Here is a 15453-nt window from a genome sequence, read left to right as displayed (position 1 = left end):
TCTTGTTTTTGTGTAATATTGTGACACTTGAATATTATATAGGTGAAGGGAAGGCTTCAAATAAGCCCAGTAAATGTCCTGCTTCTTCCTGCACTGTGATATTATTCATCTCTGTTATGTTTGTTTTTTAAATTGTTCAGACTAAACTAAACAAACTATATTAAACTAAACGTACGGCTGTTACACTTATAAATTCTCAAATATTCTCAAATCGTTGTTTTTTTTTTAAACACGAAATTGATGTTGTTGATATATGAATATTGTAAATCAATTAATTTATTGTCCTACTAATTAACAACATCAACTAATTATCCTGCTGACGTGTTTGCATACTATTTTAAAATATGAAGCAAGTAATACAACATTTAAAAAATATAACATTTGACTTTATGTAAAATGACTCCAAGCATCATCATCACGCGTCATCCACCTGTCGCCGCGCCGAGGCCGGAAGTCCCATTCCAGTGACTCCAACGATCCCTGCCGCGGTTTAACGCTCCCCCACGGGGAAACGGTGTAAATACTGTGTTGCCTGGTTGGACTAAAATCCCCCTTTTTCCTTTTTTTTTGTGTGTGCGTAAAACGCTGGGTAGCGCTGTGGTGGGATTCATGCGCGCGCCAAGCAGCTTGATTTCGGGGGATAACACGGTGCCCGGACCTGGACACCGGGAAGACGACGCGCATCCACTGGAACGGATTTCAAAACACGGTGGTGCCGAGGAATAAACGACCCTGGCGGGGACGGGAGAGTGGCGTTTATTCGCTGTGTTTGGGGGCGACAATTAACGTTCATTGTTTTGTCAGGTGTCACATCATCTCCACTATTCGATTTGGCTTTCTAGAAGCCAAATCGAGGTGGTTTTATGCGACGACAACAACATAAAGAAAGAAAAAAAAAAAAAAAAGAGACGCTTCCTTCTTCCACATCCAGAGGATTTGTCGGCTGGCCTGACATCATTGGCTGGTCGTCGAATCATCGCCTTCATCAGAGGGTGGAGGTGTGGGGGGTCAGGGATGCTGTCACTGTAACGAACACGCCTCTGTAACGAACCGTCCTTCTGAGATTAAAACGCCAGCATGGAGGAAATCCTGCGAAAGCTGCAGAAAGACGCGTCCGGCCACAAGCACAAAGCTCTCCGCGACGCCTGCGTCTACGCCCGCGGTGAGTGTAACAGCTGCCGCTCCCCTCCTCCTGCTGCTGCTGCTGCTGCTGCTGCTCTCCGGCTGCAGGAGGGTGGGAAAGGAGATTTTATTGAGGGGGTTTAATCCGTGAGTGTGTTCACCTGCTAGTTTATCCGGTAACATGGAGCCGCTACTGTAGTTCCACAGGCCCGTGTCTTAAAGGATGGTGTAGACGTGTCTCAAGAAACCACAACATCTGAGGGAAAATCAATGTTTCTCATAAGTTAATAGAAGGTGGTCAACCTCTAAGACTGATAGTGGGATGGACGGGATGTTGTCTATTTATTTTATTTTTTTATTCCAAGACAGGAATAAAACATTAATTAAAATAATTGGTGCACTTGCTGTTGTTGTTTTTTGTTACTGGCTCTTTGGGATCAACAAGCAGAGTTGGAAAATAAACCTATTCATTTCAAAAACTCATTCAGTTCCTTTTCAGACAATTTATATAATCCCACCTGATCTGTGTAACATCACAGTAACTTCCAATAAAAGAAAAAGTAAATGATCCTGTCTGCAAGATGGCACCTGAATGCAGCATTCTGGGAGACTTTCAGCACAAACATTAAACCACTCAGATTGTTTTTAGAGGCAGGATGTACATGCATAACACTACCGAGTGCCACAGATATGCAGATTTCTATTTGCAGAGCTTGATGCATGATGTTAAGCGGCTGTGATAACAGCATTATGATCTCATATGATGACATCATGCATAGGACAGCTCAATCGATAGTATCGGGTGTGCTTTTGAAGAAGACGTGCGGCTGTGGGTGTAAAACAGTCATCAATACTGACGTTTTTGCTGAGTCACCAGTCATCTCCTATACCCTTACTAAAAGGGTTGTTCGAATTTAAATGATTCACACCACGAGAACCATGACTTTGAGTATTTTGCAGACACACAAAACATAACAAAAACCTTTTCAAGAAAAAAAAAGAAGCTCTGCAGATTTTGAAACTCTTTGCTGGTCTCATTAGTGTCTTGCCTGCACGGCTCAGTGCTTTCCCCAGATGTTCTCTCCTCAGCAAAGCAGAAAAGCCTCTGAACCAGCACTCAAAAACACATGCTGGTAAAAAGATCTCATGAACGCCATTTAAGCAGGTGGGAAAAGAGCTTTCTTTTGAGTGGGGACATTATTAGTATTTAAAGGCAAGATTCTGCCTGATTGTGCTGATGAAGGCACACTCCCTTCATCTAACACATGCACACTAACTTAATGCACACACACTGCAAGGGGGGCGGGTTTAAACCTAACAGGGCATGAAGTGGAACCGGGCACACGTGCGAAAGCAAGGTGTGTGTGTGTGTGTATGAAGTGTATGAGGCCTCCATGGTGGAAAAACAGACACTATCCCGTGTGCCATGTTTCAGTTATGTCTTCAGTTAAGTTTCAAATGACACGCCCATAACGGCAGCTCACATATTTGGCTCTGAAGTGATGTGAATGTCGCCACCTTAGACACACACACACACACACACACACACACACACACACACACACACACACACACACACACACACACACACACACACACACACACACACACACACACACACACACACACAACCTGGAAGTGTTGTATGCAACATGACAGCCACAGTTGCAGGAGATTGATGCTGTGTTTAAAGATGTCAGCAAGTCTCATATTTCAAGTTTATACACGGGAAGTTGCAGTCGTGCTTCCCTTGAGTGAAGCCAAGGTGACACTTCCTCAAGGTTCCTTTGATGCAGTTGTACACTGAGAGGTCATTTTAACACGAGATGAGATGAACTGCTCGTTTAAAATGAAGCGCAGCATTATTCTGAACAAGCTGTTTTAATATTTAACATTTATTACAGCATATAGTTGGTGAGTTACTATGAATTTGTCTTATTTTAGGCCTTTTATAATACAAGTTCCATTAAACAAAACAGCTGGACACTGTAGTTGTTTATCAAACATGACTGAGTGGGTGAAATAGTGCTTTAATTAGGGATTATAAATTGGATGTTGGATGCAGTCAAAATATGTTCATAAAAATGAAGGAATATGTCACACTGAAACTGTTTTTGTTGAGATAAGGAAATAAACGTAGTATATTGCCAGCTTTTTCCTTCAACTCTATGATCGCCTCTGTGCCAAACTTTTATATTAAACTTGAAAAGCAATCATTGATTTCATACCCATTGTGAGCTAATGTTAGCTCGCTAATATTCTCAAATACTGTTGACATTATCTTTAGTGTGGGGAACCAGATTTGTGTTTGGTCCCCTGAGCTCAACAAACAATATGTGACAGCATGACAATGTTCTCTTTTCTTTGTGCCGTTAACTGACAGAAACCCTGGAGTCTCAGAATGGATCAGCCAAGATTCCTCCTTCACAGCTTCGGTAAGTTAAACAACAAGCCCAACTGAACCTCACGGTCTGGAACCTCGGTTACTAGACCGTGAATCGCTTGAAAACGTTAGCTTTGCCTTCCAGCTCCACATGCCGCACATTGTGTGTTCTTATTGCAGATACACGGATAACCAAATATTAAAATTCAAAGTGTTCCTCTCTGAGCCGCGTGGCTAGCCTTCCTCTATGTTACACACCGTGTGTGATTTGCATGAATTTGAATGATCAAATCATTCCTGGGATGGTATCGCAAATATTGAATTTGAGCACTGAACTTGCACATCGCTCAGTTTTAACACAGTTCGAACACCAGTAGAGTATAATTGCGAGAGAATGTATGAATTCAGGCTGCAGGAGCTGGATAAAATACCACCGCTCTGTCCGATATTGTGCAATGCAATGCAACAGCCCTGTGACGAATATTAACCTGGGGGAAGCTTTGAAATAGTTTTTGCAGTCACCTGACAGGTAAAAGAGGAGAAGTTCACATTCAAACCTGATGATATAACATTACAAAGCAGGTCACCATTTTCATGTTTTAATGATTTTCCCATGAGCTTTTTAAAAAGTATTGTAGTATTATAGTGGATGAGCTCAAACAGACGGGATCGTTTCCTTTCACACACCCAAATGTGTGTTTCCTGCATCAAGAAGACGTCGGAAACACACACACACAGACGAGTGAAAGACACAATTAACAGTAGAAATACGTTTCTGTTGGATGGATTTATAAAAAATCCGGTTTCCCACTCACGCTTTCCACAAACTGACTTCTCCAGACGTGATCATATCTGATTCTGAAACTCTGTCTGTGCACAATAAACACACATTCATGAGCTGTTTTTTTTTGCAGGCCTGCTGTTTCAGATGATATTTGACTTGACAGACGTTCCTTTTGTTCAGTTCTCCAACTGTAATTCTGATCAGGTTCGCGTTTATTATCATGTCTATTAAAACCCTATGAAAGGCTTTGAGTGCTCCGTGCACAGCCTGAGAAACAAAGCTGTTATTGAGACTGCTGCTGTGTGATTTGACGCTCCGGTAAAGGAGTGAGGCCGGAGCTCGGCTGGTGTCCTTAATGATGTTTTGTGCTTTCCTTTTTGCAGCGAGCCGTATAAATGTCAGGAAGGTGCGCAGGGCTGTTCTCAACCAATCGATCAGCTTTCTTTAAAGTCCTTTTGCAGCAGTCCTGAGCTGTCGGGTTGTAAAAAGTGACTTTCATCAGAACACTCTCGATGGAAAGCAGAGGCCATGTGAAGGCAAAGAAACAAACATATTTAACGGATGACCTGCCGATGAAAATAGGAGCGTGACATTAAATCATGCAGAGCTCAACGCACCGTGAATTATTCATTCAATAACCTCTGTTGCTTTATTACGGATTATTGGATGAAATATTGATGATAATGCCTCTGTAATGCAGTGCGACGGTGCTCGTCCAGTGGCTTCCTGTCCCCCGCCGGCTGACGGGAGAAAACGATGGTTCTTTCTGAAGTGTAGTTGCCGTGAGACGTCCTTGATTGACAGAATAACGAAGTCAAGATTCAGAAAATGCATCACAGTTTTTGTGTTCATTCTATTATGTAAATCAACCAAACACATTGTTTTTTTGAGCATTTTATAAATAGGTTAAGGGCCTTCTTTAAGTTATTTGTTTTTCTGTCGACTTCTTTGTCTCTTTTGGGGCTAGAGATGCTCCAGTTGTGCGTTTCTTTGTGGCTTTGTGCTCGTAGAAAAAGCGTCTGATCCCATTGAAGCTGCTGAGGACTGTGGCTCCTTGCAGCCCTTTTGAACCGGTGTAGTTGTGACAGCTCGGAGCTGCCTGAGAACTCTGTGATGAAGCCCAGTGTGGGGCTGCTATCAGCAGCAGAGCACCGTGACTCAACCAACTACAAATAATGAGAGGGAGATGGTGTGTGTGTGTGTGTGTGTGTGTGTGTGTGTGTGTGTGTGTGTGTGTGTGTGTGTGTGTGTGTGTGTGTGTGTTTGTGTACAGCAGAAAACGAGACAAGAGAGAAAGAGAGACACAGTTGAATTGTTGCGTAACTGACTGTCCTACACTGTGTGAGACAAACACATTTGGTTACGAAGACATTGTATTTTTATTATATTGCAAATTCAGAAAATAGTTATTCTAGTCCTTTTCTAAACAAAGACAGTTTTTTTTTTATGAATCTGTAGCTTCATACTAAATACCCTCCATGACCGTCTAGAATTAAAAGGAAATTTCAAAGAATCAACAAGAAAAACAATCTGAACTTGAAGTAAATGCAGTACCACTAAGAGCAGGAAGGAGTTCATGATGGAGGTCAAGACAAAGACCTTCTCATATTCTGGCTGCCGATTGGGTTTAATATGTTATGCGACCCAATATGACGTATTTCTGAGTTAGCATCACGCTGGTTCCCTCGACAAAAGTTTGGGATCATTGCAGCAAATAAACGATCGCTTACTAGAAACCTCCTTTTTAAAGACACTTTACAGATTCTAACGTTTTGTTTTATGATGTACATTTTGAAGCTTTTAAGGTTCTGTTTAACCACAGACCGCATTTCAGGCATCTATCCAAAAACCATTAACTTTGAAACGAGGGAACCAGGAAACGGCGATTCATTTTTGAGTTTTAGGACTCCTTCGTGCAGCACCATGGGAAAAGAGATGTTTTCATAGTGGGTGGGAGTGGCCCAGTGGGAGAGCGGATGATGGGAACAGTTGCTGTAACCTGTTAGTGTTTTTGCTTGTGTGCTTCCAGAGAGCGCTGTCTGCTGCCTCTACAGATGGCTCTGGAGTCCAAAAACACAAAACTGGGACAGGCGGCGCTTACTGGGATGCAGGTACCTCAACATACACTGAAGCAGATTAGTATTCGGCCTTATTATTAGAGCCGTGTCCTTCATTTAATTTATTTGGTTCTGGATTGAATCTGGGGTTTGCAACAACATCAACTTGAATTTTAAGAAGAAATCTTCTTTTTTTACAATTGAACAGCAATACAATGCGTCTTTGTTCAACTAAATACAGCTTTATTAGGTCTAGTATGACCTAAGATAATGCTGCGTAGCCCAAGTTATTGAATTTAAAACTCTGCTACGTTTTAGTATTTACCATTTGCATTAATTGCCACTAAAGTCTTGCTTTAAACCTCCTGAACATCAGAATTATTTCCACTTAAGCTGGTTGCATACAAAAGTATTGAAAAAAAACCTACTACACTACTCTGCATATAATTACATTGTACAGTGTACAAACTTTTGCCACATCAGAAATTGAAGTATAAAAACATGTATTTATTTGGACGTCCCGAGGGAAGCAGCTGCTCCATTAACGCTCGCTTTCCCTCTGCCTTTATCAGAAGCTCCTGTGTGAGGACAGGCTGGTGGGCGGGGTCGGCGTGGAGGTGGAGGTCCTGGAGAAGCAGCTGCTCAGCCAGATGTTGGAGGCCATCAGAGTCACCCCATCCCTCCATGAAGACCTGCAGGTGGAAGTCATGAAGGTAACTTAAATGGACTCACTTGGCCAAAGCGCTTATGATTGTGATCAGTTGAATCATTTAACCTGAGCTGTGAAATATATCTACCCCATAACAATAAAGTATGATAGAAACATTCTATCGACTTCACTCTCTTTTCCAAAGTAGAAAACTGTGTTTCTGTGTGCAGGTCCTGCTGTGTATCACCTACTCGCCAAACTTTGACATCAATGGAGACTCCATCCTCCGAATTTCTGAGGTAGGAAAGCGTGAACCTCTTCAGATGTGTGAGATTATGCATGTAGCAACAACAAAAAAAAGAGACTTTCTGTTTGCTTGAAACAAAACTAATCAGCATTATGCAGAAATTAATCGTTTAGATTCCTTGTTCGGCTGCTGTTGGAGACGGCTGTATTTGAGAATGCATCTAAGAAATAGGTTTGTCTTGGTTTACATCATAAAAGGGATTGTTTGTATCCCGAAAAATGATTTGCTTTATGTGCCGAGTGTTAGACATGAATCATTAGATGGACTAAACTACAACAAAATACAGAGAATAGTTTCACAGATAACGAGTAGGAGACATATGTTCACGGCTCAACCCTCAAGCTGTTTATTTAAAAGCTAAATGAGCCTTAATGAGTTCTGGAAAGGGAGGAAACAACAAGTTTATATGAAGTGACCATTTCATCCACGTCCATATACCTGTGCTGCTGTGGCTCAGGAGGGCGGTCGTCCACTATTCACACTAATCAGAAGGTTTTGGGTTCGATCCCCGGTCCCATGCAGTGACCAGTATCCTTGGGCAAGATATTGAACCCCAAATGGCTCCTCAATTGTGTGTGTCTGTGTGTGTGTGTGTGTGTGTGTGTGTGTGTGTGTCGCTCCTGACGAGCTGGTGGCCACATGTGTATGAATGTTTGTCTTGTGGTCTCAAAGAGGCTTCCAGTTGCAGCTCAGACTAGAAAAACCCATCGATTCTTTCATGGTCCCAGTATTGATTGGACTGGTCACAGACATTTCCTTCTTTTTTTTTTAAAGACAGTGAACTGTGTGCAAAGCAAGCAGTTCATGAGCTCAATCTATTTTTAAAGGTGTAGCTTTGCTCCGTCCCTCCACTCGAAGACCTTGTCTCATGCTGTACTTTCATCCATTATTCAGAAAGTTCAGATGAGTGGTCCTGCACACACACACACACACACACACACACACACACACATGCACATATATATATATATATATATATATATATATATATATATATATATATATATATATATATATATATATATATATATATATATATATATATATATATATAAAACACTCTTGCAGCATTACCTTTATTAGTCTTTGTGTTCATCATATCCAAAATAATTGCACATGCATTGTTTCGAGCTGTAGTGCAACACGAGAGTAGTGTGTTCAGCTCTGTTGTGGAGAAACTCGGGAACAGGTTGCCATGGTTGCAACCTTTTTGAGGAATTGGCAAAAAAAAAATCTTTGCCTTTTGGTTCTCATCAGTGATAAATAATATTTTGGAGAGGAACATGCTGAACTTAAGGATCAACGGCTGAGAAGCAGAACCTGCTGCAGGAACAGTGTTCATTGGCATTTTAATGTTTTTTATCGCCTTTTTAAAGTGGATCCCATCAGAATTGAAGCTGATTACAGCTGCACACTTCCCACAGCCACCTTTTTAAAAGACTATGTGGGCTGTTTATGTCACACTCAAAAGATAGTCTTCAGATAAGGGTCTTCATAATTCCCCTGAGCAGGACAAAGAGCATATTGTAGCAATAAAGGGAGCCCCAGCTCCTGCAGGTGATCCACCTGAGCAGAGCTCTAATGATCAGACAACAAGCAGCCTCCCCTGTTATCTCCAAGCTTAAACCCAGATGAGTGTTTTCTGTAGTGTATGTCTGAATGTCTATTAACAGCTCATAAAAACCTGGTAAATATGTTGTGTAAATAGGCTGTGTGCTGCCAGGGACTGCCATCTGGTGTGTGTGTGTGTGTGTGTGTGTGTGTGTGTGTGTGTGTGTGTGTGTGTGTGTGTGTGTGTGTGTGTGTGTGTGTGTGTGTGGGTCATAACTCAGAGTGGCTGGAGAGGTTGTCAGCAGCACTTCATTATCAGTACCATCCCATGAAAACAGTGAGGCGCAGCACAGGTTCTTAGTGCAGGGCTTTGCAACACTGAGGGATTTATGCAGTTTCAACCACTCATTTAATATTAATTAATTTGCATATATTTGCAAATTGTCCTTTCCGTTCCTGTTCCTCTGATTCTTTGTCAGCTGAATCAATTCACACATTCGTTTGTGATGGTCGAACTTTTTCACAGTCGTGTAAACACACGTGCAGCGTCGTCTGGTGTAACTAATGCAATAAATATAAAAATGTATCCATGTTGGGTTGCCACTTGCCACTGATGGCGACTGAAGTCCAGGAAATGTTTGCCAATTTCTCAAAATGGTTGACAATGGCAAACCTTTTCTGTACAGCCCTGCATGAAAAGTCATTTGCACCCTCAGAGATCATTCCTGTCACCTGCAATGAGTTCACCGGCATTGTGCCACGTTTTTTGTGCCATGTCATGAAACTGGTTTCGCAACTCACAAGCTCAGTCGTTCATGTTTTAGCAAGTTGTGTCATTTTCAGACCAGATGCTGCTGTAAAATACCTGTTTTATTTCGAAAATGTTGTAAATACATGTATTGTTGTTTGCATCACGTTGCATTTATCTGCAGCTATATATATATATATATATATATATATATATATATATATATATATATATATATATATATATATATATATATATATATATATATATATATATATAAAAAAAAAGAAACATAGATTGCTTGCAAGAAGTAAAACTGCTGGAGCAAGCAGAAGTTATAATTTTGGGAGGCAGCAGGAGGCTGCTCCCTATTGTCTCTTGTTCATCCCACACACATGCTGGTTCTGGAAGGCTTAATGATGCCGGATGTATTGATCCACCATCGATTAGGCCCAGGTGCAGAAGGTGGAACACGTCCCAGAGGCTGCCAAGACTTAACATCCAAGTATAATTAGCAGAGCTGGTCTTTGTTTGGAGGCTGGAAGACGGTGCTCAGAGACCTTTTTGTAATTAATGGAATAAATCACATTTCATTGCTGACATACTCTCTATCTCTTCCCTCAAACTGTGTGTGTGTGTGTGTGTGTGTGTGTGTGTGTGTGTGTGTGTGTGTGTGTGTGTGTGTGTGTGTGTGTGTGTGTGTGTGTGTGTGTGAGAAAAGCTAATACTTGAGATAATGATGATAGCTTTCAAATGCAATAATGACCCACCCGTTTACCATTGCTTTTAATGCATTTTCTCTTTAAATCTCATTTATCTATTTTGTCTTACTGTTTTTTATTTGTTTGCTTGCTTTTTTTGTTTCTATCACGCGCTACTTGTGTAATCTGTGAATCACTTTGAGTTGCCTTATGGGTATGAAATACATGTTGCTGTATAGAACATGTGCCTTGCCATGCCTTCGGGTGTGCGTTTGTGTATTTACCGCCTGAATGTGAAGAGTGAGACGCTGCCACTCCTGGGCCCTTGTGTGCTTAAAACACACCACACTCTCATGATGCTGCGAGGCACTTTTGATAAAAGCCTCCCCTGAAAAGCCCGTGTCGCATCACAGGAAGTGTTGCGTTGCTCAGCTGCTCACTAGCGGCCGTCTTACTTTCCGCAGTGTTTACTCTGTGACCTTCTAATCTGGCTGAAAGATGTTTGAAACGCTGACAATACATCCCTCTGCCCCCTGCCTCTCGTTAGTCTGGTAACCGTGGTAACCTTTGACGCCATGGAAACCTCTAAGATATTTTTTTGGGACTGTGCGTCATGACCTGATCTGCTTTTTTGACTCAGACGTTAGAAAGATTACACACTGAAATAACAGATGTGTGTGTGTGTGTGTGTGTGTGTGTGTTCAGGTGTGTATCCAGACCTACGTGTCCAGCTGTCACCAGCGCAGCATCAACACGGCGGTCCGAGCCACGCTGAGCCAGATCCTGGGCGACCTGACGCTGCAGCTGAGACACAGACAAGAGGTGACACCCTCGTACAGAACACACACAATACAGTGGCTATAGATACACTATATTAAATGCTGCAGGAGTACAGGAAGCCCGGGACATCGACCACATTGATACTTAGTGTCAGTGTATTAATAACGTTGCACGAAGAGCTATTTCAATATATGCCAATACTATGTTTACATATATTTCATCAGAATATCTCTAATATGTTGACACAAAGACACATGTAAGGCAAACAGAAACACATGTAAACGTATCCTGTGAATATACTCAAACTTCTCAGAGTGACAGCGCTCTTTCACACCTGTGTTGACACTGAAGCCCAAAAAAGACTCCCAGTAAACATGCCTCCTGTCGTGTGCTCCTCCACAGGGTGCAGATGGAGACGAGGTGACGGCCCCGCCGCTGCACAGAAGAGGTAGGCGACATCATTGCCAGCGCTATCCTCCACCTCTGCAGCTCTCCTCATCAGCCCTAGAGCTGTAATCATCTCTGTTATGGAGTCACGTACAATCTATGACAATTCAATACAGCAGCTCTTCCAGGAATTCTACCTTTTTCACAAAGTGTGTAATGCTCCGTTTTTGTTGACATTGTTGGAAATGTGTCAGTGGAATTATGTCTATTAGTCGAAGGCTGTGTGGTAATGGACAACATTATATTAAGAGGCGTTTCAAATGTTTTGTCCTGACATTTACATACACAAGGGGGTCACAATAATATAAAACATCTCTTAATACAAAGCAGTATTTAACAACAACACCATTAACTCTCCCGTTTGACCCCTAAGTAAACGTCTACGACAGTAGACGTTTATAAGGTATTTGATTGCATTAGATCGTACAGGCGTACCTAATAATGAGCACTATAGAGAGACATTTAGGGTGTCATAGTCAGTTCATCCTGGCTAGCATGCGAAGTCCTCACAGGTTTAATATTTACATTATTTCTGAGAGAAGTCCGGTGAAAAGTCACAACATCTCTGTTGTCTCTACACGGCTCTCAACATGGCGACCCATGAGCCGTTTGCTAACGGCGCTAACGATGCAAACATGGGCAGCGGTGATGACGGCGTTCATCTGAGGGGGAACAGGAGGGTAGACATTACTCCCCTAAATATATATACATAGATAACAGTTGTTTGCGGCTATATTAATGTTCTGAATGTAGAGAACCTTTTTCAAGTGCGCTGTTACTTTGCATACACACTCCCAGGAAGGCTTGTGTGTAGCCGAGGCCGGCAAAGTCTGACAAGCTGCTGGGATGTTCTACCATGGCACCCGCAGGTCAAACGGTTGTTTTCTCATGTGAAGTTAGCATTAAAGCCTCGTGGAGCTGTGAGACTCATCGTCTTCTTTAGTGTTCAGAAAAAACCCGTCAGTAAACGCCTGTAATCACCAGTCTGCGGGTAGTAAGAAACACCTCCACAGCGAGACTGGCAGGGCTTCTCTGTGACTATACAGTCTCACACACGAGAGACAAACGGCATCACAGAGATGGTACCGATTCATTTTATGTATTACAAAGAAATGAGTGGGAGAGAGCGAGAAAAGTGAGAGACAGGCGAATACAATTATTATTATTTTTGTATCACTTCATGTACATATTCAATAACCAGCGCCATGAATTCACTTTGTTATTGTATGCCTGTGTTTGCAGATGTTTCTCCCACCAGCCAGGCTCTGTGTGAAGACGTGGTGACGGTTCTGACAGTTTTCTGTGAGAAACTGGAGTCGGTGGACAGGTGACATGCATCTTTCCCGTTACTCGGCGTTACATTCTTTTGATTGTTGTACTGCTTCGGTGGTAATTGGTTTTAATTGGCTGCGTGCCAGATAATCATTCAAAGAAACAAAAGCCCTGGCTGATAAGATGTGTTCACAGACTGTGTTGATACAGGAACAATAATGGAACTCCTCTGACTAACCCTGTTCACATATCACTCAGAGTGCTGCTTATTTTAGGGTGAGATGCTCAGCCTCTTTAAATATAACAAAGTGTAACATGTATAATATATTCCTGACTGTTGTGTCTTTCCATCCTCCAGTGAGAACCAGCTCCTGCAGCTCCTCTACCTGGAGTGCATCCTCTCCATGCTCAGCAGCTGCCCTCCCACAATGCACCTGTCCAGAGGGTTCGGCGACCTTGTATGGTAAGACACGAAACTCTTCTATAATCCAGTGGTTAATGAAATGGTGTTAGTGATCGAAATTAAATGTTTACGTAATGCTTTGATATTTTTTGGAAGCATTTTTGTCCAGTTAATGGTAGTTTTGAATAATAGTGCTTTTTTTAAAAAATATTTTGTTATTCCTCATCTCACTCATTATGTATTCATGAACCTATAATATTCCTTCACCCAGGAAGCAGCTGTGTCCGTCCCTCGTGGCGATCATGGGAAATCCTGTCAACGACAAAACAATCGCTTCCCACCACGGCTACACGGGCGCGTCGGACCGCCTCTCAGACAGACACAGTCTAGGTAACTGGATCTCAGCCTGCGGGAGGTCTTCTTCACGATTGTATAAAAAGAATACGAGGGCTAGTTTGAGTTGATACTCCAGACGTCATGAAAGAAAATAGTCTCATTTGTCTGTTGCAGAAACTTGCACTTCAGCTTGTTAAGACAGAACTGTTGTTCTGCCTACAGTATGAAACTGTTTCCACACACCCCATATTTTCATAATCATGTCAGTGTCTGGGCTGTTGTGCTGCTAATGGGCCGGCCTGTTCTTCCTCTGAGAGCCAAGTCAAAGATTTTATAGACGAGCATCTGCAGTTATGAAGTCTGATGTCAACATGGATGAAACTGCTTTGGAACAAGCTCATTTACTTAATGAGAGATTAAATAATTAAACAGTCTGGGTCCATTTTGATCCAAATAAACAGGAAGCGGTTGATTTGACCTCCAGAAATCCAGAGCTTGGAAACTAAGACCATATATATATATATATATATATATATATATATATATATATATATATATATATATATATATATATATATATATATATATATATATATATATATATATATACATATACTCAGACCATATATATATAAAAATAAATAAAGAAATACACATTACAGGTAGGTGATTCTAGATCAGACATTGAGACGTCTCTCTGGTTCTAAATGTGCTTCTAAAGGCTTTTATCACCATGATGTTAGTGGTTCATCTCCTTGTTTTCACCTCCAGGATTCAGCCAGGAGGTGGACTCCTTTGGTGGAGGGGTGTCCGATCAGGGCAGAGGGTCCGGCTGTTCCTCCAGCGCCCCCGCCAGGATTGCACCGGTAGTGCGGACCGTGTGTTACATCGCCGCAGAGCTCGTGCGTCTGGTGAGCTGCGTGGAGTCGATGAAGCCGGTGCTGCAGTCGCTGTACCACAGGATCCTGCTGTATCCGCCTCCTCAGCACCGCACCGAGGCCATCCGCATCATGAAGGAGGTGCGAGGACGAGATGTTACTGCTCACCTTTCTTTCAGAGCATATCATAACTTTCAGATTCAGATGTTCCGATTTCAGACAGCCATGGATTTCCTTTCCACTTCACTAAAGTATCAGTAAGTATTTCATGACGTTGCAATCTATTTATTTGTGTGTGTGTGTGTGTGTGTGTGTGTGTGTGTGTGTGTTAGATCCTGGGCAGTCCCCAGCGGCTGTACGACCTCGCCGGTCCGTGCGTGGCTGAACCTGAAACCAGGAAGCGCTCCTTCTCAAAGAGGAAGTCCCACCTGGACCTCCTTAAACTGTGAGTAACGCCTCTCCCTTTGTTCTTTCCTTGGCTGGTTAGAAAATTAAAAAACAATTGGCGTAATTTACTTTATGAAGTTGAGCTTTCTGAATAGCATCTTGTCATAACGTTAGCATTTGCTCTTGAAGCTACACACTGTTACTTTGCACAAAATTGCTCAAATAATGCATTTAATTCACTCTATTACAGTCGCTTTTCATTAATGATGTTCCTTAGATAATAAGCTGTATCATTTATTTGGCACTGGTAATCTGACATAAAATGCACATCACAATGTTTCCCAAAGTAATTAAATAATTAACTAAAATATAATTTAAATCCTGCTGATTTTCACTGAAAGCAACCAAAGCGGTCAAGATATAATGTGCGTTTTGTGTGTTTCTGCTTCCTTCTTCAGAGTGATGGACGGAATGACCGAGGCCTGCATGAAGGGAGGCATCGAGGCGTGTTACTCGTCGGTCTCCTGCGCCTGCGCTCTCCTCGGGGCGCTGGATGAACTGTCGCACGGCCGCGGCATTCAATCTGAGCAGGTACGCTACCGTTAACACAGGACGCTCCAGAGATTCCTGCGCTGCACTTAGGATAAA

The 15453-nt window shown here is 42.2% G+C and overlaps 1 protein-coding gene across 1 annotated transcript in view; it reads left to right on the top strand.

Annotated features, from left to right (window-relative positions):
- Nucleotides 1-1077: 1077 nt before the first annotated feature.
- Nucleotides 1078-15453, top strand: part of arfgef3 (ARFGEF family member 3) — a gene marked incomplete at both ends in the record, with an annotated part of 36780 nt that continues 22404 nt past the window's right edge. The window contains 13 exons of the mRNA XM_079229448.1: nt 1078-1162; nt 3506-3557; nt 6319-6400; nt 6919-7059; nt 7226-7294; nt 11008-11124; nt 11485-11530; nt 12772-12856; nt 13160-13264; nt 13476-13594; nt 14312-14559; nt 14751-14863; nt 15264-15396. Coding sequence (XP_079085574.1) covers nt 1078-1162; nt 3506-3557; nt 6319-6400; nt 6919-7059; nt 7226-7294; nt 11008-11124; nt 11485-11530; nt 12772-12856; nt 13160-13264; nt 13476-13594; nt 14312-14559; nt 14751-14863; nt 15264-15396 — 1395 coding nt within the window. The remainder of the gene's footprint in view (nt 1163-3505; nt 3558-6318; nt 6401-6918; nt 7060-7225; nt 7295-11007; nt 11125-11484; nt 11531-12771; nt 12857-13159; nt 13265-13475; nt 13595-14311; nt 14560-14750; nt 14864-15263; nt 15397-15453) is intronic.

Source organism: Taurulus bubalis (assembly GCF_910589615.1).
Source record: "Taurulus bubalis genome assembly, chromosome: 14".
Taxonomy (NCBI): domain Eukaryota; kingdom Metazoa; phylum Chordata; class Actinopteri; order Perciformes; family Cottidae; genus Taurulus; species Taurulus bubalis.
This window is presented reverse-complemented; position numbering and strand designations above follow the sequence as displayed.